The following is a 24,982-nucleotide window of genomic DNA, read 5'->3' as shown; positions in this document are numbered from 1 at the left end:
TAAAAAAACAACTGGGAAAAAATCTGTAGCTTGAAGCCGAATAGATTATGTAAACCTTCAGGCAGAAAATGTATGATTTTTAAAAGTCAAGATGCAGAGGAAATGAATCCAAAACTAAATTTGAATGGCCTACACCGTAATGAATCTGTCTTTGTGTAATTTAATTTTATATATTGATTTAAAATTGCACTTTACTAGACATGATCTTGGAGGATCATGTCTAGTAAAGGAAATTTAAGTTTAGAACTGAAAGTGAAAGTAGACAGCATTAATCACGTGTAAAACCAGATACATTTTTAAGGCAGGTGAATTAGGTCTTTCAATTTGGTGAAATTGATTTTCCAACTAATACATTTATTTTGAAATACATTCAATTAAGATTTAGTCTGGTTATTTAAATTCAGTCTTTTTGCCATATACATTGGTCAAACTTGGAAGAAAAAAACAACACCAGATAATTGGCAAAAGATGCCTCCCATCATTACAAGCGACTTTACCAAACTTTCACAGAAAACAGCTATTCTAGAGATTTGAATTTATCGACTTCAAATGTGGAGGTCAGTTTTTCTGTACACCGATAATACAACTCTGCCTGTGATCCCAAATTGAAACAGCCAAGGGAATGCGGGGGTTAATATGGGGCACAGTGATGACTCCACTATACCATAAAGCGACAAACAGCTCAATGATTCAGCCAGCAAACCAAACACTGATAATAAATAGCATGTTTCAGGAGCAAAAGCAAAATATCACGGAAGATGACTCTGTGAAAGATTTGGACATTTAAACACGTTAGACTTGCCAGAATTACTGAAAAAGTCCCCCATTTTCCATGTGAAATTAAACCAGTCTTCTGAGAACAATAATAAATAAGACAAAAATGCTTTATTCCCAAAAGTCTCCTAAATTGCTAGAGAAAGAGCACCCCTCCAGAAAAAGGATCCTATTAGGGTGAATAGAGATGAATCCCTCTGCAATAAAAACCAAACAGAATAAAACAAAAGTTATTTGCTTATCTTACAAGGAAGATGAATTATCGCAAGACTGGTGAATTCATAAGCATACCACATGACAGAAGCTAATGGATGCATTAGCCTTGCAATGGTGTAACACTTCAACCGGAACCTTTATTTCTTTTTTGCAAAACGGGCAAAAACATTCAACATAATTTTTTTGCCTTTGTGGATGGTAGAAATGTTTGTGTGCTCCTCCCAACTAGATATGGCAAGAGTTTGATTTATCTGATAACTCTGCTAGTTGTGAAACATGTCAAGAATATGATGCGTCACAGCTGTTACTTCTAGTGCGATTAGCTAAATTCCTGAATAACATGAACATTCTTGGCCAATGAGCTTTTTTTTTTCTTTTTAAAACATCTAACCACTCAAAACACCCTCCTTTCCACTGGAAGTCCTGCCAATTCAAAATGACCTGGCTCCAAGTGATGGATTGAAACATTTTCTATTACTTCGCACCAGTCACATGAATGGCTGAACTGATCTTATCCAGTCAGCAGTAACAAAAGTCAGAAAACTCTTGGCAAAAACATTCCTATTCTCAGAAACCAATCAAAACTAAATGTTACCTACTAGTGGTGTGCCGTTATGGGTGTTAACGCGCTGCATTAATGGCAGACTCTTATCAGGCGATAAAAAAAATATCACCGTTAATCTATTCTCACTGTGGGGTTGGGAGCTGGGTCTTGATTTCTGATATTTCAGTGGGGATGTATATCTGGGGAGAGAACAAATCAGTCTTCCAACCAGTATAGGTGTACTTTGAAATTACCACATCGAACGTGATGTGCTGATATGGATGCAACTATAAGAACAGCTCTATCAGCAAAGCTAACCAATCTCCTCACTCAGTTGTGTGGCCGGTAAATTTAGTTTATCTTATTTCATATATTAATTTATGCTATTTTCTCACTGATTTCACAGTCTGTTTCACCTGCAAGGCCACACAATTCCCCTGTATGAGGGTGCTTTAGATAAGACATACCTTCTTCCCATCACAAACCAGATTCTTTCTCAAGGTTTATTCATAAAATGTTACTGTTTAACCAAAGTGTCTGTAATTTGTTTTGACTCTGACAACTTTCCATTATTGTAAGTAAGGGGGAACAAACACTGCCCAGGCAGAACAGGGCTGATTACTGTGCAATATGGCCGTATGATGAACAGTTCTCTCTTTGAAAAGATAAAAATAAAGTGCAGAGTGAGTGCACTTTACTTTTTTCCCACTACAGAGTGTGTACTTCTTCTCAAGGCGGCCACAGGTGGCCCATCTTACAAACTACTTGCGAGGCGAACTACTGTATCATGAGGAGATTACATGACCAGCACACCACAGAGAAAGCCACGAAAGATGAGAAGTTGATTGAGGCGACGTGTGTGTCAGATTTTTGGAGACACTATATTGTTAAAATGGGACATCTATAATTGGAAGTGGGATATTCTATTTTTTTTTTTGCAGAAAAAACACAGTAACAAATGAGCAAAAAAAAAGTGTTTATAACTTTATCAAAATCGTAAGTAAGAAGACAAAATTATGTTTTATTTTGCAAGCATAAAAAAAAAATTCTGGAGGTAGCGCAAACATATCATGATTCCCTTTGGCAGAATTCAAATGAGCAATTTTAATCTAGATTAATTCCCAGATTACAGTAAGATTAATCTAGATTAAAAAATTTATCTATTCCCACCACTATTACCTACATTCGGAATAATCTCTTATGTAAATATTTTCTCTTCTGTAGGAGAAGCAGCATTCAGTTCTAATGTTCTACAAATCTGGAATAAACTCTCAGAAAGCTGTAAAAATGCTAAAACCATCAATTGCTTTAAATCGAGATTAAAAGACATCTGTTTAGAGTGGCCCTTGACCAGGCTTGAACCGGTAAGGTGGGCCGGTCCTAATTTCAACGTGCAATGCTTACTCTCCGGCCGAAGCACCTACCTGTGACAGTAAATAACTCAAGGAGCTCAAGGAGTAATAAAATGTTGACTATGTCAATTATGCATGCAGTATATATAGCCCTTCCTTGTCATGCACATCCTTGTGACGGTTGGCATATGGTGTAACTTTCTTTTTCTCCAAACTAAAAATCCTTGCAACAAACTAAATTATAATAAAACTAAAATGCTTTCTTTAAACCAATCTACAATGTTCATCTTATATTTGGAAAATTTAGGTTTGAATATTTTGCAAAAATATGTTGCAATGCATGGTGGGGATTTTCATCTAAAGGCTAACGTTTCACATCTTTAGTGCATTGTTATCAAGGTTGGGATGTTTTCCAATCTGGCAGTTTAGGATGGCCGTCTATGGGTAAAAAATGTTTTTCTTTAGATTTATGGCCTAAGAGATCGATAGACTTTGGTTCAAATTGGGGAAGATTTCGTATATCCAGGCGGTTTATGAACATTTTTTTTATAGTCTTACTTTAATTTAATTTAATTTTCTCAATTATTTCATAATTCTTATTTTTTTTTTTTTATAAATCCTTTGATCCTATTATTTACTGCTATAGATACTCTTATTATACTGTCACTTCTGTTCTCTTTAACTATTTGCATTGGCTCTTTTCCACTGCAATTTTCCTTACTTGATGGCTCAAGTTTCTAACCCAAAACGATGTATAAATAGTTCTATGAATAAAAATATCTGCCTTTAATTACTTTTTTGTTCAACTGTTATGACCTTAGGGGAAACTTGATGAAAAATTAATAGAAATAATTTTCAATAGCACATTTTGCTTCACCCTTTGTTTTTGTATCAAAACACAACATATAATGAAATCTACTTTTCCCCCATTTACAGGCCACTTCTGGTCTCTTCTATGTTAACAACCTCAGTCTAAACCTTTCTGATAAAGAATGTCTCTTCGCTTTAGTCCCATTTCACCTGAAGTATTCTCAGTAGAGAACATTGCTGGAAACCAGCACAAAGTGTGATATGCAAGAAAAAAGCAGCATCGGTGAACCAAAAGGAATCCGATTTTCCTTCAGGGGAGGTAGCATTCTTTTGCATAAACTGCTGTTAATCTCTGCATGCTTATGAGCTCTCTATCAAAGCACCCGTTGTGTTGCTGAATTGCAGTTATTTATTTGTTGAGGATGGAACAACAAATTTCTTCTTTATGGGACCTCTTTGTTTTAAGTAACGACTAAATCTCCCCAGTGCTTTCCTACTGAGACAGAGAAACTGGAAAGAGGGGAGACAAAAGTAAATCAACTCACATCCAGCAATGCCTTGTAACCAGATGGTGCATGTGTCTCGGCTTGTTTGTCAGGGAACTTTGTCAGTTTAAATCAAATGAGTGAACAAATGGATATACAGCTTTATTTCAAATATCCTTTCCTCCTTTGTTGGTGTGACCATCTGTAAGGACAGTAAAAAAACAAAAAAAAACAGACGGCTGGTTACCAAACCTGGCAGTTCATAAGCTGTACAGCCTTGAAGGTAACAGCTTTGAAATCATTTTGGAAAGCTGAGCTGTTTGGGAGAACCAAAAGCTCTTGACAGCTTCCCAGGGGCCTCATTAGGGACTCTGTATGACAAGTAGGTGGAGGAAGTAGGGCACAGCAACCAAGCACATAAAGATAGGAACACCACATCTTTATCTCTCTTCATGCACATTCATAAAGACAGAAGAGGCAAGACAATCCATCACAGTGTGCAAACATCTAAATGGAGTAAAGTGATGTGTCATTGTTAATACATCCACTAAGGATATGCATTGGGGCAAACAAACCCTCGGGCGAATTGGAAAAAAGAGAATGTCGTCTTAAATTTCTATACCAAAAACACAAGAAGAGTAAACATAAGTGTTAAAAGGGTTTCGTAACTGTTTTGTAACTTGGGCAATTATTGGGCTATTGTGTGCTTCTAAGGTTGGCACGTTTGTAGCGTTAAACCGTTTGTGCCTTATTTTAACTTTCACTTTATCTGAAACTCAGTGTCATTAGGTTGCTTTTTCTTTTTTGAAAGCTCTGGAGTGCATGCACGTCTTTTGTACATGTTATTTGTATCAAGCCCAAGATACACACAGCCATAGCGGGAGAGACTTACTCTCCAATCGCCCAGGTCTTTTCTTTTGATTGCAGAAGTGTAGGAACAAAATGGGAAATAAAAGAAGAATGATGGACAAACAGCAAGAAAGGAGGGGTGCCAGTGAAACTGCAGGCGACCTTAAACCCTGCAAGACACTGAGAGCATGGTGTTTATTATGGACCAGTAACAAGGTAAGCAGCTCAGCTAGTCACATATAGGTGAGCCAACCTGTGGAGATTCAGTTTGAGACGCAGAGAGGCTGGGTGATGAAGATCGAGAAGTGAGTCTGCCAAGTGGTGATGTCACTGACAGTAATGAACACTGTGAGGATGGCCTAGGCTTGATGCCCCAGAGGAGATGCAAAGAGGATCAGAGGACCTGGCGTACAATTCTTTAGGATGTGACTTGTGTAGCAAGCTTACTTCATACAGGAAGTGATGAAGTATAATCATTATCTCTCTTCTCTCTGAAGTCACAAGTATCAGTGTTCATGGTTTGTTAGGTTACTTTGTGGAGGTTAAACAAGCAAAAAGTTATGCAATTATAAAAAACTTTTAGACAAAAAAATTGACTTAACCTCCTAATGATCTCTCGTATGCAGTTCTTATGAATTTATCATCACCTTTGGTCACATAAATGCTGGGCAAAAAGACTAATGCTACGTTCAGACCGCAAGTGCTCTAAGCGGCAAAAAAACTTCTGCTGCTTCATTTTTTATGCTTGTTCACATTGAGGTCAGACGCGCGTCAAGAGCAGCTTTGACGCTCCTGACTCGCGTCCGGTAAAGTGGGTACAGATGCATCTGTTGCCTCTTCTGGTCCTGTGTTCAGTGGCAGAGAGCGGCTCTGCTATATTTGCTGTGATCAATGGGTAAAAAGTAGTTTTAATATGTTTTTAAGTGAGAAAGTCCAAAACATCATCTGTGCAGTCAGTTCTTCAAGATTATGATCCTGCCTTCAAATATTATTTCCCTGTCGGAGCCCATCAGACCCCAATGTACCGACGGTGCTTTGTCATTAAAAATCCTGTTCAATGGCAGCCTCTGGCCTGGTCGCCTCTTCACGGTTTCCTGCTACTGTTTGTTGTGGCTGGAAGGTGCTTTTCATGTATGTAATCCAAACTGCAGGCACCAGTATAATTAAATCTAACATATTTAGCTGGTAGGTTTCGTCATCTTATAGTAAGTTAATTTAGGCACTAACAAACTGTTTAAGAGGAGTGATCATAGCTCTTTTCATGAGCAGATGCCTCAGATGCTCAGAAGCTCATGAGGCGGTACTTCTCCCGCTTCTACACACTGCTACTGCTGCTCAAAACGCGTTCCAGGAACTTTTGCTGCGCATCAACCATTGACTTTGCATGTAAACTAGCTGCTTCTTGCTGCCTCTAGCGCATGCGCTCTGAATGTCGCATACATTTTTCTCATTGCTTTGATGTCGTCAATTAGGAGTGCTTCTTTGTGAGAATTGAAAGCCTATGTTACATTTAGTGTTGAACTGTTTAGCAGTTTATCCCAACCAGAATATATTATGGATTGTCTCAGCATCTGGACTGGTATTTCATTTTTTAAGAATTCCTTTTCTAGTTAAAAGAGAGTCTTTTCATGTAGTGCATGTTTACTTCACATTGTGTACTTTGTGATGGCAAAGTAAAAAATAATGACACCTGTGGTTGTCCAGTAATAAATAAAATATGAAAACATTTACAAGGTCAGGCAAGTGTATTAATGGAAGGATATAAAATAAGTTAGAGATTTACAAAGCAGCAAACCCAAAAGAGAAAACCATAGCCCATCCCTTTCTCATTTGTGGAGAAGGCTTCTCTTTTTTTATTTATTGAATATAGAAAACTTAGTTTTACCTTAGTATTTTTTTTTTTCATTTTTATTTATATTTTTTGAGAGAAAAATAAAGGTTCTAGCCAAGAAGTGTAGCATGAATTTATTGGTAAACCTGTTTACTTGTACATGTTACGCAAAATTAGCAAAACACAAGCTCAGAAGCATTAAACTCTAATGGTTGTTTCAATTAATTCTTTTTATGTATCGCTGCATTTTGAAGACTTTTTCCACTCTACTTCAGCATCAATCTAGCTTCCCTTGTGAGATATAAGTCTACCACAACCCTAATCTTCTAATTGCTAAGTGATCCCCTCAGCGATGACAGGGTTGAATCGATAGGGAGCACAAAGCTGAACAATACGTCCTGCTGCTTCTGTCTAATACTCTTTGACTTTTTCTCATTCTCAGCCCATTTTGTTTCTGCCCCCCCACGTTTAAATTCACAGTAACCAAGGCAACAGCTATTCATTCTCAAATAGCACTGAAATTAAAGCTGCTTTAATTTATCTTTATTACCGCTCTGTTGGTCTTTTTTTTTTTTGCCTTTTCCTTTCTTTCACAATACTTTTCACATGCTTATTGTTAAATAGACAGCAAGGTTTACAAATTTCTCTGCATGCTTCATCAGGATAGAGGTAATCAATGTGAACCGGGTTCTCAATCAGTGCCACTAATATACCCCCACCAGCTCCCATCAGGCTGAAATGATGCATTATGCGCCTAATGTCATAGAACTGCCTCTCAGATGAACGGCTCTTTAATGGACCTTGATGACTGATGGAAATGGGGGAAATGCTTGAGAATGGAACAGATGAGAAAATGTATGAGAAAGGCAAATCAGACACATCATGCCTATTTGGGAAAATGAGGTCAGTTTATTAATTGTATTCCCAACTAGATACATAAAATTTCTCCAACAGTGCCTTCTATTTTTACTCTACTGCTGTTGTTGGTCCAGAGAGTAACTCTGGAACAAAATGCTGCTAGAAAACAACTACAAATACAAAGAAATGAAAAATAATTCAAACTGAGGGCAGAACTCTGACACAGTCACTGATTTCTAGCATTGCAGAATATCATGAAGCACTGTCACAGCTAACCAAATACCAGAAAAGAAATAAAAACTTAAATAAGTTCAAGAACATAAGACATGAGCGTTGTGTAAACAATGAAAAAAGTGAATGTCAGTTAATGAAAAGCTTTTATCTAATGATCTATATACACTATGTCAGTGGAAACCATCTGTCTAAAAGAAAGCACTTGGGAATTTACAGCTCCTGGTGTCCAACACATGAAATCTTTTGATTTAAGAATTGATGGTAGTTGCTTCAAATTAGGCCTGGAAAATAAGAAAATAACATGTCAGGAGTCAGCTCCCGGGAACAGCTCACTGACCCCTGTTTACCCGAATCGACTTGGCAAGTGACCTGCGTTAAAGTCGCCATGCCTCTGATCAGCATGCTGTGGGAACATCAGAGCCGGGTTGACCTGCTAAATTACAGTTACTACGCCCTGGCTTCCTTACATGTTACTCTCCAATGTTAACTCTTGATTTCTGTTGTACTGATGACATCATCAATGCTAACCCTGCGTGATGATGTCACCAGACACCCAGCTGCGCACTCACAGGTCATGGAGCTTGCCAGCAAGGGGTTAGACCCAACTTTTTTTGCCAATGGGAAGGCAGCCAAATGCCGATTGTTAGCGGGTCGACCAATGTTTGAAAAACATGCGTTACTATCAGTGGCAAAGAGGCTTTAGATTCAGTTTATTGGGATGGTGTGAGTTAACCTTAGGTTAAGGGTAGGGTTTGGAATATACTGATAATAGGGTAAATGTCAGGGTTAGGCATAAATGCAGTAACTAAAATGAATGTTAGTCAATGTAAGTCTTAATATGAATAGAAATATAAAACTTGTGTGTGTCTGTAGGGGTGGGGGGGTATGGGTATGTGTGTGTGTGTGTGTGTGTGCGTGGTCTTGTTTTACCTGAAATTTGGGGGAAGTGTTTTGTTAAATAGAATATAATATAATAGAAAATCCATTTATTGTCCCACAATGGGGAAATTCTACTTTGTGGAAATTTACAGGTGTATATGGCAGCATTCAACTGGTTCCATCCATCCATCCATCCATTTTCTGTCATGCTTATCCCAAGCGGGGTTGCGAGGGGTGCTGGTGCCTAGCTGTCTACGGGCGAGAGGGAGGGTACACCCTGAATAGGTCACCAGTCCATCGCAGGGCTTCAACTGGTTCCAATATGATTTGAGTTGGGATTAGTTTAGGACTAAGATGTAATTTCCGTTTAGGTTAGGTATATGTTGATAGAAGTTAAGGTTAGGGTAGGGGTCTTTGCTTTCACCCATCATTAGATTTTTATTTGTGTGGCACCTTGATAATGACCCTCAGTTTACGTTGGACTGAACCAGCTGATATTCATTAACACTGATAAGAGGCAGAATGGCTTCTGATCAATGATAGAGTTCAGCCAATGACTTTCTCCACCTCTCCTGTCTGTGTCCGACGCATTTTTTTTAACTTTCATTTCAGAGTTTTAATTATATCTTAACTTGTTTCTTAATTTGTTTTGGTTTCTTTCTTATGCTTATAATAAAAAAAATAAAAATACTTTGTTTGCCCACTGTATAACAGACAGGGATTTTGCTGCTTTAATGTTGAAATGACTTGCAGAGGACAGAGGCACTGTGACACTGATGGACAGTCTGGTATCACCTCCCTAATCTTGCCCCTACACTGACACACAGCACAAACACACACTGAATTCTTTTCCACTCTCATTCTTAACTCATTCGTTTCACTTTTTTACTCTTGCTCCCTGACTTTTGTCTGAGCTTTTTTTTCTCTCTCTCTCTTTTTTTTCCTTCTTTTTTTCTCTGAGTTGTTTATCTCTTATTTTCTCAAATCCTGATGGCTTTTTTTCTTTCACCGTCTTAATCTTTTTTTAAAGGAGGAAGGGGGCATTCTGACCATATCTTCATCCCTCTCCTCTGCTCTGTGTCTGTCCCTTTCTCCCGTTCTTTTCTCTCCCCTCGAATGTGCAAAAAATCAACTGCTCCACTCTGTGTGCAGAGCACAAGGTAAAAGACAACCATTCAACAACAGTAAGATAAACATTAATAAACCATAGTTGCCTTATTCTCCTTCACCAATATAATATAATTTTTAGTTCCCTGTCACTGTTTTCTGTTCAAAACCTTCTTTGTCAAGTAAAATTTGCTCTCAACCACTTAGAGATATAAAGGTGTAGGTAATAGCTGATCAAAAAAATCTTAGATTCTGGGAGGCTTCTTCACTTGTGTTCTTGGCAGAGTTGGAACAGTTCAGTTCATTTAAACTGGTTAGTTTTTAGTATAGTGTATATTTTTGACACTGTAAAAGTGTTTTAATTCCAGGAACTTCTTGTTGGCTCCTCCTGAGTTTTCACGTATTATGGTTCATTATCCTAATTATCACAAATCTTAACAGGATCATAATTTGGAAGCTGTCGGAACATTGCTGTCTCTTTGAAGCAAGTTTTAAGTCAAAGGGAAATGAAGCAGTGCTAACCAAATAAGTACTAGTAATATGCAGCTATCCAGAGTTAGATAGTCGATACGGTGATACTTGATACCCTATTAAAACTTTGTTTAAAAGCCTGGCCCATACAATATATATATATATAATTCATGATATATATGCATTAAGTTTGCATGTTGCTTCCTCTTAAAGTCCAAAACAAGACTGTTTAATTGGCGTCTCTAAATTGTCCTTAGGTCTGAGCGTGTGTGTGTGTGGTTGTGCGTCCTTGTTTGTTTCTCTGTTGCTCTGCGACAGACTGGTGACCTGATGGAGTAAGCGGAAGAAGATGGATGGATGGATGTTACACATTTAAATATTATAAAAAATATACTATATATTAATTTTATATACCGGTATTTATATATAATCATTTATTCACACATAAGCAGAATACTTTTTTTCAAGTATTTAATAACTCCTTGACCAAGACACTGGTTTTACCACCAAAAAGCAAGAATTTCCTTTTAGTCATTTTTGTCAGTCAAAAGCCTGACTCTGTGCTGATCTTAAAGGTTTGTTTTATGGGGGAAGCATTTTTCTATTAGCTATTCTCTCTGCCAGCTGATTATACTGGTTTCCTGACAGCTCAACTTTTTTTATTCAAGAAAATAAAAGCATCTTTACTCTTTCTGGAAAAAAAAATTATATTGACTTGAAGTTTTCTTTCATTTTTCTTCTCCTCCCACATAAACTCAGCAATATTCTTCTAGTTGTTTTTTAAAGAGTGAAGTGTTTTGTTTTGAAGTTTTGAGTTATTTTTTTCTCTTTTTACCTGTGAGTTATTTTCCATTTGACCTGGTTGAGCTGAAATTGGGAGTATTCCTACCCTTCATGGGTTAGTAAAGTGGAAAATAGTGTGCGACTCTCACAGAGCTTGACTGCATCCCACTGATTAGAGCAATCAATCGAGAGATAAAGAGAGGAGGAGGGAGTGCTTGTGTTCATGTGTGGACAGGAGCCTATTGTGACAAAGCAAAATATGCAATCTCAGAGGACTCTTCAACACACTCACTTTGCACTTGTACATTAAGTGGGGAAGACAAGAAGATTTCTCCAAAAGCCAGGTTCATGTCCCCGACTCTCAGTACTTAATGCTATTTCTTAGGTCAGTCAGTGGAAGATTTAGTTTGACATTAATATGCTCCAGCTCCCTCTGTTGACATATCTTTGAACCTCTTTTAATGTATTACTGTCCTACTTCAATAACAGCTGAAGTGTGGAACACAGGTTAGGGAACCACTTATAGAACAGCATAACACATAATGTGCAAGACAGAAATGTGAAAAGTTACTGCGTTTCATTGTTCTATAAAGGTAAGATGCACTTTAATTGACTTGTGGTTTCAGACTAAAATCTCTGGATTTGGAAGGTAATCACAACAATTGTTGTTTCAAAATATGGGTATAAGGATGCATATTCATCAAAAATACAATACAACAGTCTCTTTAGAAGGTTGCTCTGAAGATTTAGATAAGTCAACTAGTCAAGTTGAAAATCCCCTTATCAAATTAACGACCTTAAGTACTGTCACTTTACAATCAGACTTTTTGTTAAATAACCTGGTACATACTGAAATATCTATTTACTGAAACTCTACCATTGACATATAAGTCTTTCTTTATCATTTGTTGTCCAGTTTCCACTATACTGCCCATTACCATGTGAGTCACTTCAATATATATTTTGACATTTTAAAATAATTGTAGACAGATTACGCTCTGTTTCCATATGAAAAGAGTAATATAAAGAAAGTACCTGAAAATCATTTTCCCTAGAACTCTGACACCTCATATATTGCCATCATCATTGGAAGTCTTATTCCGGGGGGTTGTAGAAATGTTTCAATACTGTATATGGAGTTTACTGGTGTAGGTATCCTATAATTGACATCATTCGGTGAAGCCAGGTAGTAGCTGGTTTCCCCTTGTTAAATGAAAACAAAATACACAATGCTCCTGAATAACATGAATCTGAAGTCATAATAAATAAAATGTATGACAATAAACATTTTGCCAGGAAATTGGAGCTGTTGGTTGTGTGGTTTGTAGTTTTGCTATTCTTCAGGATTTTTAAAAATGCTTATTTTCAAAGTATTTTAAAGCTCTTGGAAACACAGTAAAGGTTTTTTTCTGTTGAGGTGGGAGAGTGAATAAGTAATAGAAGTTATCCCTTACTGGTAAAAAAGAAGATTTTATGAGATGAGCAGAATCCACCAGAAGCTGGTTCCTGTAAGCTGGTAGCAGAATGTGCTTTCTCAAGGAGTAATTCAGGCTTTACGAAGGTGAGCAGCGGAGGTGGAGGAGGTGAGGAGGGTTCGGGCTGAGCAGGTACTATGATGGAAGATCACAGGGCTGGAGTGAAGGAGAAACATGGAACGTCTCAGGAGATCAGGGCACAATCGGCATAGGCTGATACATATTCCCAAACATCTTTATGGATAAATGGTTACCAGAAACAATGACTTATCAGAGCAAAGGTAAGGCTCATATTAAGATGAACATAGAATTCTTAGGAGTGAAAACAGGGAATAAGATGTGGCTGTACTGTAGCTCAGTTTGTTGGGCTGGGGAGATGACTTATTCTATGTCCCAAGAGAGGGAACCAATGGTGCAACGGGGTGGCAGAATAGGTGCTGGCTTAGGATCAGAATCATCGGGTGCATGTTGTGGATAAAGAGAAGAATAGGGACCACAGGGACTGTCAGGGGTTAAGAAGTTTGTTTAGCAGATTGGAGCTCGGAGAGACTGATGATATTCTTCCAGCAGAAATTTAATGTCTAGCAGTTCTCACTCTACAACGTGGTAATTTCTTTCTGTGGCAGTGAAGCATACTGTAGGGAAAACAAAGCACAGGGGTGAAGCTTGTTGTCCTGATCGAACTGTTGTAAGACAACAGCCCCAACCCCAATATCAGAGACCATTTCAAGGGAAATTGCCCGGTGGGATCAGGAAGAGTTAGGATAGGTGCTTGGGAAGTAGAAGCTGGAGGACTAGTCGGACATGGTGATGGTGTTCAGCAAGATTCTTTGGATAGACTAAGATGTCATTGACGTAGACAAAGACAAAGATGTTCAAAAAATCTCCCAGGACATCATCAACTACAACCTGGAAAACATCAGGAGCATAGCTAAAGCAGACAAATGACAAGTAACCAGTGATCAACAGGGGTCTTAAAAGCTGTTTTCCACTAGTCTCCTTGACGAATCCTGATGAGATGATGGGAATTACGTAGATCTAGTTTAGTAAAAACAGTGGATTCTTGTACAGGGCTGAAAGCTGAGATGATCAAAGGAAGAAGGTACTTATTTACGATGGTGATCTGGTACAAACCTCTGTAATTTATACAGGGATGTAGAGATCCACCTTTCTTGCATAGAAAGAACAATCCTGCCTCTAGTGGAGAGCAGGAGGGTCGGATTATCCCTGCTGCAAGAGATTCATTGTTATTATTTCCAATGGCCTGTCGTTCGGACCGGGTAATGTAAAGAAGGCTATAAGGTTACGCAGCCGCTGCAAGCAGATCGATGGCACAGTCATAGGGCTGATGAGGTGGTAATGACTGTACTTTGCCTTTGTTGAAGCTTTGTCTGAGGTTGTAATACTCAATTCAATTTAACTCAGTTTATTTATATAGCTCCAATTCACAACACTTGTCTGGTACTACTGTAGGTATAAGTCACCTGACTCAGATTCCCTAGATGTAGGTTCTAGCCTGTCATGGAGACACAGCTGACTGCAGACAAGATAAGTGGCAGTTAGTAGACCATGAATCAATTCTTAAGTCTTACCAGTTTATTTGGGGTTTGTTAAGTCGTAGCCTGTTGAAATCTAGAACCAGCAATGACTACCTGATTGGAAAGACATAGAAAATTATTCTTTCTCTGTGATTACCAAAAATAATAAGTTCCACCAGGTCCAGTTTGCTGTGTTACTCTGGGAGATCTTTTCTATCCAAAGAAAAGACATGCAGGGTAGTAGCTGGTGGTTCCATCTCGATTTGGGTTTGAGACACAAACTCAAATCAAAAACATTCTGTCACATCCAGAGTCCACAAGGACTGAAAGACTGAAATTATCTTCATTTTGAAGAATGGTAGCAGGCAGAGAAAGGTGTAGGGAATCTGTATGTATGGATTGGTCCATCAGTTTCCCTATCATCATCGACAGACACTCTCTTTTCGCCAAACTGGACATGAGGGTATGAAGTGATTGGATGCTCCAGAATAAAGGCCCTGTTTCTGACCTCTATATCACAGGCTTTCCTCGAGGGATAAACGTGTTCAACCAGTTTGCATCGGTTCAGATTCAGAGGATGCAGAAGAAATAGGAGATGTGGAAATAGCAGGTGCTGCTGGAGTACTAACTCTCATGGGGCTCTCTCGAGTTGGGCTCTTCTTCTTCGTCTGATGCCATTATCTAGTTGAATGATTAAGGAGATTAGCTGTATAGAGTTTGTGGTTCTTTTAGAGGAGCCATTTCATCTTTTAAAGATTCATCCAGAGCTTGAAAGAAGGCAGCCTTTAATGCACAAGTGTCCAAGCCTGAAGCCACAGCTAAGGTTTCAAACTCTATTTGGAAATCTAATACAGGCCTATTTGCTTGTTTAGGTGCCCATAAAGGATGAGGTATTCTTTTCTGGTGGCTTCAGTAGTAAAGACCATTTTAAATTCCACAATGAATTCTTTGAACAAACTTCTGAACTGAAAGTGCTCTCCTTAGTGGGTCTAAATGGCCAGAGTGTTCTGTCATGATCTAGGCAGAGATCTGACCCACATGTAGAACACACTTCAAGAGGCAGAAGACATGTTTAAGAATGTTTATTTTTTAGGGAGATGTGGAGATCTGGAGACAGAACCATGAACGAAACCTTATGGGGCTTGGGACATGTCAGCTCTCTCGAAAACACACCAATGTTCTTTATTTTGTAGATGAGGGGTTGAAAAGGTAATAGATTTTATTCCTTATTGGTAAAAAGAAGAATATTTGCTTTCAGGAGATGAACCTAGGGGGATGAAGATCCTAGGATGAGACACAGGTTCATGAAAGCTGGTGGCAGAATGTGTTTTCTCCAGGAGTAATCCAGGTTTTCTGAAGCTGAGTGGCAGAGGTGAGAAGGGTGGGCAGGGTTCGGGCTGAGCAGGTACCACAATGGTAGACCAGAGGGTTGGAGTTTGGAGTGAAGGTGAACCATGGAACATCTCAGGAAAAGAATAACTTGGAATCAACCTAGGAGATCAGGACAGAAAAATAATTAGTCGAGTTTCAGAGGAATGCAAGGGAGTAGGTCAAGGAACGCAGGAGACTAGAGGTTGGCTGAGTCCTACCACGAGGATTAATACTTTGGCGTTGAAGTGCTGGTAGTGAGCTCATTAAAAGCATCTCTGAAAATGAGCATGGATGAGAAAAACCTTCGCTCCTCACCAGCCTGCTCCAGAAAACGCCCGTAGGAAAAGATCAGAAGGCAGCCCCAAGATGGAGCTAGACTCCAGAATCCTGACAGCTTCTCTGGAAATTTCTCTCTAATCTACAGAGACAACTCTTTCCTTTGCTTCATCTGGTCCATGTTGAGTATGTTAGACGACATATCATCAACAGTGATTACATTTGACAGTGACTGACTAATTACAAGATTGTACCAATGCTAATAAGTGGACACACCTTTATTTAACCTGCCTTTTTCAAACATAATGTTCTGTCTTTTCTAGGGGTACCGGCGTTTTTTTCCAGGCTTGTATAATGAGTTTACTTTTTAAAATCATCATGTTATGGTTGAAAAACAATGTTTGGTTTTCATTGGTTTATATTCACAGGATTTCATATAAGTATGACTTATGTCACTTTTTTTTTATTTCTGTGATGGCTGTATGTCTTTCTTTCATTAAACCAGGAGTATTGAAAATCTGTCCATGTGTGTTCTGTAGCACTATATAATGAACCTTGCAAGTGCAGATCACAAATAGTGTGACATTACAGGCTCTGTTTGTTCCAGTAACAAACAGAAGGTGGAAAAGCAGGATATTACAAGACCAGAAAAAAACATCTAACATGCAGTAGTTTATAAAGTAAAGTGACTTTTTGTAGAGCATCTGTGTAATTTAATATTTTTAAACTGTGAAACAAGCAAATCCAGCTATCAGTCAGTCAGGTCATGAGTTTTGTTTTTACGAGTAGATGCATCTTACTGCAATGTTTGTCAGTTTGACGATAGTCCAAAGATTTAATATTTTACCATCAGAGGTATATAAACTTGCACAAACAAGCAAGTGTTTATTTAGATAGATAGATAGATAGATAGATAGATAGATAGATAGATAGATAGATAGATAGATAGATAGATAGATAGATAGATAGATAGATAGATAGATAGATAGATAGATAGATAGATAGATAGATAGATAGATAGATAGATAGATAGATAGATAGATAGATAGATAGATAGATAGATAGATAGATAGATAGATAGATAGATAGATAGATAGATAGATAGATAGATAGATAGATAGATAGATAGATAGATAGATAGATAGATAGATAGATAGATAGATAGATAGATAGATAGATAGATAGATAGATAGATAGATAGATAGATAGATATGTACACTAAAGAAAATTTGACTAATTTATAGTTATATTTTGTAACATAAACAAAATGGACATTTTTTGGAAAAACAACTTATTTCTTCATATTTTCAAAAGACAGGCTTTGTCACTGTGTTAAAGGTTCTCTGCAACTCAGATAAATTATGCAACACAGCACCATGTTTAAACTTAATGCAAATATTTAGACAGAATTCTAATTAACTGGAAAAACACAACTTAAAGGCTCCCCTCCATCCAACAGCTCGCTACACCACTTTAGACTAATTCTTACAAAAGAACTGACAGAGAATATTTTTGTTTCATTCTTTTTTTTTATTGCCATAGCCTGTGCTGTATGCAGAGTGATTTTCAAAGACCACATATGAGGAATGCAAATGTTAAGTTCATTTTAGCGACTACAGAGTCTTGAAAACAGTGGGGAGAAATTGAGGAAGCATGTGTCTATAATGTTATTGACATTAAACAGAATGTATGGTGCAGCAAGAGTCTGAAGAAGAGAGCTGGTGTGAAAATGTAAAAATGTAGTTAAAGAATGGAGTGTAAGTAAAAGTTACCGTTTGAAGAAGTGACAATTAGTTTGATGACAATTTTTTGTCTTTTTTTTTACAGTCATATTGCATATATTGAAATATGTGTTCAGATAATGCTTGCTGTATGGATTTGGTAATAAGCACACTTTTCTGTAAACCCACATTTTCTGTAATAATTTTTTTTCACTATTATATTGTAATATGTTAAATATCTTGCTATGGTGAAAAACATCAACATAAACAGAAAAACAGGTTTGAAAACATCCATAAATTTGTAATTAATAATCAATACTGTACATGTTTCACTGAGACAATTGAGTTTATAAAATCACATAGTGCTTATTGGAGCCAACAACCTCTTGCAATAAATGACTAATTAATACATGGCCAAAATAAAGCAATATGATTTTTACTAGATTTTGAAACAGACAACGTAAAAAAAGAGAATAATGATCCCAAGTCTTAATGAATAGAATGAAAGACTCTGCTAGCCTACTGATCAGAAGGCTTTTTGCTCTTTTGGTTTCGTTTTATCAGCATCAGCAAGCGAAGGTCACAGAACCTGAGGGATGTACAATGGATATATGGATCCAAAAGTCCACTGAGATAATCTCAGGTATGTCCATCAAAATAGTCATAAATTGTACTATGAAATAAATTCAATATCAGTGTAGTTTTATTAACTGGAATCACATTTAACAACTCGAAGGGTTGGTTGCTGTAAACTTAGTATACTGTGGGACGTGACACTGGTGATTCCAAATTTAAGACTTCATAATGAAGCCCAGGGATAAAATTAATTTTAAATTCTTACTAGTTCCATACAAAAATAAAATATTTGCTCATATTTTTTTCTAACACCATATACTTTTTTGATTTTTTTTTTTTTTTGGGATATAGATAAATATATAAATCAGAGCTGGGTTGCACTTATGTATTTTAGATTTTAAACATTTAGATTTTCCATTTTGATAATTCAAGGATAAGTATACTGTAAAATATAAATATTTGGGGCTTACATAATATTTGATGATTAATTCAAAGTGAAAATGCACAGACAGTCTTTATCTTCAAAATATTGTACAATACCAACATTTGCCTCTTTTCTATCCACTTATTTTTTAATAGTAAATGTCCTGTCACCTTTAATTAAGCCCTTTATAGAAGTAGATGAGAAATAGTTTACTGGCATTATGGCTTACCTTGAACAGCAATCTTTTTAATAACTAATGTTTAACTTTGGTGCAGCACCTGCAGGAATCTATGTTAAAAACAAATTACAGAAAAGATCAGCAGTGAGCTCTTGATTATTAAAAACTAAACTTTAATAGTTATAACAGGTTGAACCATGACATCTGTATCCCGGATTTCAGAAAGATTATTTTGACGGCTCACTTCCTGTACTGCTAGGCCACTATAAATTCATCCTGGAGTTCGGGTTCTTCAGCCATATTACACAGCCCTATTTATTGTGCTTTACATTCTAGATGGATGGATAGAAATAGAGTAACAGTAAGAAAAAAATATTGAAACAATCTGGATCTTTATCTAAAAATCTACAATAAAACAATTAAATATAAATTCTAAATACAGTATAGGGATTCCCCTGATAGAAATTAAATAATATTTTGCATCAAATTTTCTGAGCAAGAAATACAACGCTGAAGGTTACAGGTAAAAAGGTAAAGTCATTTTTACAATTGACTGATGGCATTGTTCAATATGAACTCTGATGATGTGAACACATGGATGATGTTGAGAAATCAATGAGCAGGCAGAGCGCAGGACTGGTATGTAGTTGTGAACAAAGTACAGTTGGCAGAGAGGCGTTTATCATGCTTGAGACACTTACTGAATGGGTGTTTGTGAGGTTTTAAAGTTGCTTATCAGTCTCACTGCACACTCAGATTGGTATTTGTGCATTTAAGTTGTAGTAACAAATAGTGCAGTATATTAAAGCAGGATGCTGCTCTTCAAGGTAATGCATAGTGCCCCAAAGTCTTACTAGCAACTTTTCCTGCTTACTTTCACTCCTGCATAAGCACTTTTGTTTTCTAGGTGTTTTCTTTTTCACTACCATAGCTGATTTGGCATAAAATGGATAAAACAGGATCATCTTAGGATGGATCCCACTGCGTGTTCATGTGTCTCTATAACCCTTCAGACAAAGATTTTTCAAGAGCACATTTAAAACAAATGTCCATGCTAGAATTAGTTGAACTTCAGGTTTTTGGACATGATCCACTGATGTAATCCATCAGCAAGTAATTTGTGTAAGTCAGGCTTATCTGCAAAACTTGTTTAGATAATGTCATAAATAAAACTTTCAATGAGTGCAAGACAACACAAAAAATAGTGTTGTCATATCTCAAATGTTCTCCATTACGTCCTGCATACCATAAACTGATCCACCAGTATTTCAAGGCATTGAAGATCTACTTTTTTGTTAAATTTCTCCATTAAGCGGGAGATCACCACGATTTCTCCAGATATCCGACAACACCTTGTCAGGGAGAAATACTGATAACATGCATTCTTTTAAGGGATGTCACTAATCATAAGAGTTACCTTTCAGCCCCTACCCGTGTGAGCCCTCAGGGGCAAGGGAAAGAGGTAGGTGTGTACAACAATACCAACCAATGCAAAAGACCTTTTAAAAAAGGAACTGAAAGTATTAAGATTGAATCATGCCAGTTAAGGACCATGTTGATGATTGTAAAGTTTATGATTTGTAAATAAATAAATTTGTAGATTTGTAAAAAACTTAGCCACTGACTTTGACCATATTTTTTATGTGATTGTATGGACAAGTTGGAGCCAGTATATAACATTTTGACAACAATAAGTTTAGAAATTTCACAATAAAATCCAATCCTTGCACCTTTTCTTAATTGCAAATTCATTAATTCTATAAAATAATATTATCTTAATGCAAAGGATGAACTTAGTGCTGAATAAGGGCATATTTTAAAATATGCCCTTAAAAATAAAGTCTTTCTGGAATTTATTTCAATTCATATTCATGCGTCTGAGAAAAGTATTACCATATTCCCAAGTTGCTCATTTCATTAATAATGCGGAACTATCTTTTTTTTTTCTTGTTTTTGGCTGTTAAAAGAATGTTGCATTCAGCTCCGAACTATTATAATAGCTTTGTTTGCTTTAATAAATGCTTTAATAAAGTCCATCAATCTCTAACATGCATATGATGGATTTATGTGTAGATATATTCAAACTGCTGACTCAAAATGGGAAAGAAAGCATAAACACTTTTTTTTATATTCTTGGTTACAGTAGGCATTGACATTTTTACTGACACATAAATTTCATTTCCTCCTTAGCAAATATTTTACTATGGTTTTAAAGGATGCTTTAATCTATATTATGTGGTTTTATTTTACAAATAAGCAATAGAGATTCAAAATGTTAGAAATAGGCTGAAACTCTAGCATTGAGAGTATTGTTATTTGATCTTGCAGTAAATGAATCATTTCAGCCATTGTTTACTTAGGCCTAATACATGATTTGGGTGCAGGATCAATATTGATTACTGTGTCCTTGTAACAGTACAGTATTTTCCTGCCAAGTTGTAAATTTCACCCTTGTCAATTCTTACAACTTATTTCTATGGTAGAATGGAGCAGATGGCTCTACAACAGTATCATGTGGTGTTTAATGGAGATACAATGTTACCCAAGGTTTTATGCTGAAAGCACTTCATGAGAATAAAAAGAGCGTTGTAGACGATCGTTATCATTGTCCAGTGCATTTAACTTATAGGCTTTGGTTCTCTTTACACTCCAGAGGAGGAATGACATGAGTTAGGGGTTTAAGTTATAGACACATGCTTGCTAGAGAGCACAGCATGGGATTTTAAAAGGCCTCTTTTCTTTGTGTTTGAAGAAAACTGTATAATTGCGGACTGACGTCATGTGGCTTTAAAACTTGACTTGGGCTTGAACTCTTTGATTTAAAAAAATGACTTGATACATTATCTCATATCAAATCGAAAAGTCATACAAAGGAAGTGGGTGCAGATTGATGGAACCATAAAAGAGGCACCACCTGGCTTACTATTTGACCTGCTGTTTGGCCCCTGACACATTTTTTCAATATATCATGACGTTGTTGGTAAAACAAGTCTCCATCTATAATTCCATTTACCTGCTTTTCCTCTGCATTACAACAAAAAGACCTTCAACACTAGTATAGCAGTTCTGTTCTCCTTTATTATTAAAGAGGTACATATAAAGCTTCAAAGAAATGGGAAACAAAAGGAGAAATTAGGCGTACTGTATGCTCTGATACATCACAACTCTGTTGTATCAGGCACACATAGTAAGATTTTAAATCTAGACAGATTCAAGTGTTTCAGACCAATTATTATTTGCAGCCCGGGAGACAATGACAGAAGTGCTGCCAGTGGCTTTATTGCCCTTCTGTATGAGATGCCAAGCTGCCACATTTGTGTGGCATTTTTGTTGGGTGATGGACACAGTGCGAAATGCTTTTAGACGGAGAACACCCACAATCTCCTCTGTGAAGTCATAACAGAAGTGTATTTCCTTAAAAGAATAGAAATAAAACAAACAAAGCAAATGTATAAATGTTTTAAAGCCTCATTCAAGCAAAAATTAGTTATATATAATAATAATAATAATAGTATTGATAATCCTTTTTATTTGAAGGTGCCTTTCTCACACTCAAGGACATCATACAAAGGTACAGAAACATGGATTAAAAGAAACGACAATAAAAATAAATCAAATAGACAGAGGCAATGGCAGTATCGACAGGCCTCATATAGAGAAGGCAGACTTAAACAGATGTGTTTTGAGTTGGGATTTGAAATGTGGAAGTAAGTCGATGTTTCTGAGATGGGATGGTAAGAATTCCAGAGATAGGGAGCAGAGTGGCTGAATGATCTGCTCCCCATGGTACTGAGATTGGCGGAGGAGACAGACAGGTGTATGGAGGTAGAGGATCTGAGGGAGCGGGAGGGAGTGGGAACATGGATAAGGTCAGACAGATATGGTGGAGCGAGGATGTGGATGGACTTGAATGTTAGCAGGAGAATTTTGAAATGAATACGGAACAGAACCGAGAGGCAGTGGAGCTGTTGGAGGACAGGGGTGATGTGGTGGATGGAGGGGGTTCGAGCTCTGATGCGGGCAGCTAAATTCAGTTAAAGAGGGTGACCGAAGAAGAGAGAATTGCAATAATCCAGATGGAAATTGACGTGGCTGGACTGGAAGTAGAAACAAATCAAAATACTATAGGAATATTTCTCTGCTTCGGTATGGATTTACATCTCAGTGATCTGCAGCTCTGGCAGGCCTGGATTTAATCGAGGAAATCACCTGCTCTAAAAAAATATCAGTTTTTGCTTCTAAAAAAGCATTTGACACATGATCACAATAAACTAATCAGGAAATTAAAAAGGAAATATAGATGTGAAAGTCAAACTAGATAGTGTTAAGGTGGAATGAGAAAATTAGATAAAATTGTAGGCTTGTTAACTACAAGACCTGCTGGAAGAGCCATATCAAACATGTCCTGTCTTAAAGGAATAGTACACCCAAAACATGATTAGCCTTCATTTTCTACTCACCCCCATGCTGAACAACACTCTGGAGTACTTTTTTGATATCTCAAATGCATCTGGAGATCTGGGAGGCTTCTTGCTGTCTGCTGACATTCAAATAATGGAGGTCTATGGTGCCCGAGACAGAAAGATCCATAAAAGTCCACAAAAACGTGTCAATATTCCTCCATACTGCTCGTCCAATGTATTCCAAGTGTCCTGAGTGGGTAGCATCCAGAATTTACTCGAAACGAAGTCATTTAGAATGTTTTTAGAGCATAAACAGTAGTGTATAGGATTTCCTAAAAGCTCGTTCACGAGTCTACGGAAACCGCGGCAGACCAAACCAGATGAAAGTGCGCATTCAGCTCGGCAAAGAACTCCTGCTCTTCCTCAACACTGAAGTCCTCAGACATTTTTCTTTCGTTGTTTCTTTCTTTGCACAGGTAAACAGCACATTTCTTCTTCTACGCTTGCATTATCGGCAGAGCAGACGCTGAATGCGCACTTTCATCTGGTTTGGTCTGCCAGCTTCCGTAGCGTCCTGAAGCCTCCCAGATCTCCAGATGCATTTGAGATATCAAAAAAGTACTCCAGAGTGTTGTTCAGCATGGGGGTGAGTAGAAAATGAAGGCTAATCATGTTTTGGGTGTACTATTCCTTTAACTACTGTAGAAGCATCAAAATGTTTAGTAAAGCAAACTGAACTATATGAGCTTAAATATTCTCTTCTCCTCACTGATTTTAGCATGCCTAAGCCGACATTACACAAACCACTGCATGCACTATGTGGACAAGAGCCATCAGTATGATTATTATAGGCTGTGGCAAAAACAGGCATCATGTTAGTAATCAGAACAAAAAGAAGGGTTGTGCAGAATATTGCTGTTTTATAGTTTGATTTACTCTTAATATACTGTGATACCAGTAAGAAAATTAATGCTCATCTCCTGGTCATCTATTTAAAAGCAAATAAGATACGATGTTAACATTTATAGCACAAGTATTATTTCTAAGTCATCAATTTTGAAAACTTATTCTCGTTAAACAGTAGCCCACGGTATAAAAGCATCAATGAAAGAAAATAGAACAGAATTCTCTCTTTGTGTGGTTTTAGAGTATTTGTGTTTGAGCGATAAGAAGCAAGGCCACTGCTTAAGTCTGTCACTGTGAATTCGTCTTTCTGCCATACCTCTCTACTCCTCCTGCCAAGCATTGGGCTCTGGGATCATCTGTAGCCCAGAGGATCTGGAGTGTGGCCATAAGTGCAACCTCTGCTGCCAGCAAAACAGCTGCCTTGACCTCAATATGCTAGCTGCAAGTAGATATCAGTAGACTTAGGGAGGCAGGGTTGCAGCATTAATAGTGAATCTTTGGATGTCACACCTGCAGGTTTGCTTCTGGCAGTTCAATGAGGCATGCAGCTCTTATAGCCCCTCTGTGAATTCCTCCCTGTTTTCTTTATTATGCTACCATTTTCCATTCTTGGCTCTGTATTTTTCTTCATTTCTTATGTTTTTTTCTACTTCTTCTTATGTTTAGATCAGTGACCTTTATCTGTTTTTCTTAGTTCCCTACTGATAAATTACCAGATAGGAAGAGTGAATTGTAAGATTTATTTTAGGAGGCACTTGACCCTCTTCATTGTATTTTTTTTTAGATGCGATTAATGGAAAAAGCAAATACTCAGTCGGGGAGGAGGGAGTGAGTGTACAAGAGCAGAGTGGAATCACAGCAAGGGTCCTTTTGAGCTAGTTGACTGCAAATCTAGATATCAGGGTTCATGTAATTGGAGTT

At 37.3% G+C, this 24,982-nt stretch overlaps 1 protein-coding gene across 2 annotated transcripts in view; it reads right to left on the bottom strand.

The window, feature by feature from the left end:
• kctd16b (potassium channel tetramerization domain containing 16b) overlaps positions 1 to 24,982 on the bottom strand; it is a 130,230-nt gene that overhangs the window by 24,283 nt on the left and 80,965 nt on the right. Inside the window, exon 2 of one of the 2 annotated variants that reach the window (XM_038292048.1) lies at positions 12,695 to 15,697. The exons of the other annotated variant lie outside the window; for it this stretch is intronic. Within the exon in view, the coding sequence (XP_038147976.1) occupies positions 15,693 to 15,697 (5 nt within the window). The 3' untranslated portion in view covers positions 12,695 to 15,692. Of the gene's footprint in view, positions 1 to 12,694; positions 15,698 to 24,982 lie in introns of those variants that run through there. 2 annotated transcript variants of the gene reach the window in all.

This window comes from Cyprinodon tularosa, unplaced genomic scaffold, assembly GCF_016077235.1.
Source record: "Cyprinodon tularosa strain WSP-4 unplaced genomic scaffold, ASM1607723v1 ctg307, whole genome shotgun sequence".
NCBI classification, from domain to species: domain Eukaryota; kingdom Metazoa; phylum Chordata; class Actinopteri; order Cyprinodontiformes; family Cyprinodontidae; genus Cyprinodon; species Cyprinodon tularosa.
This window is presented reverse-complemented; position numbering and strand designations above follow the sequence as displayed.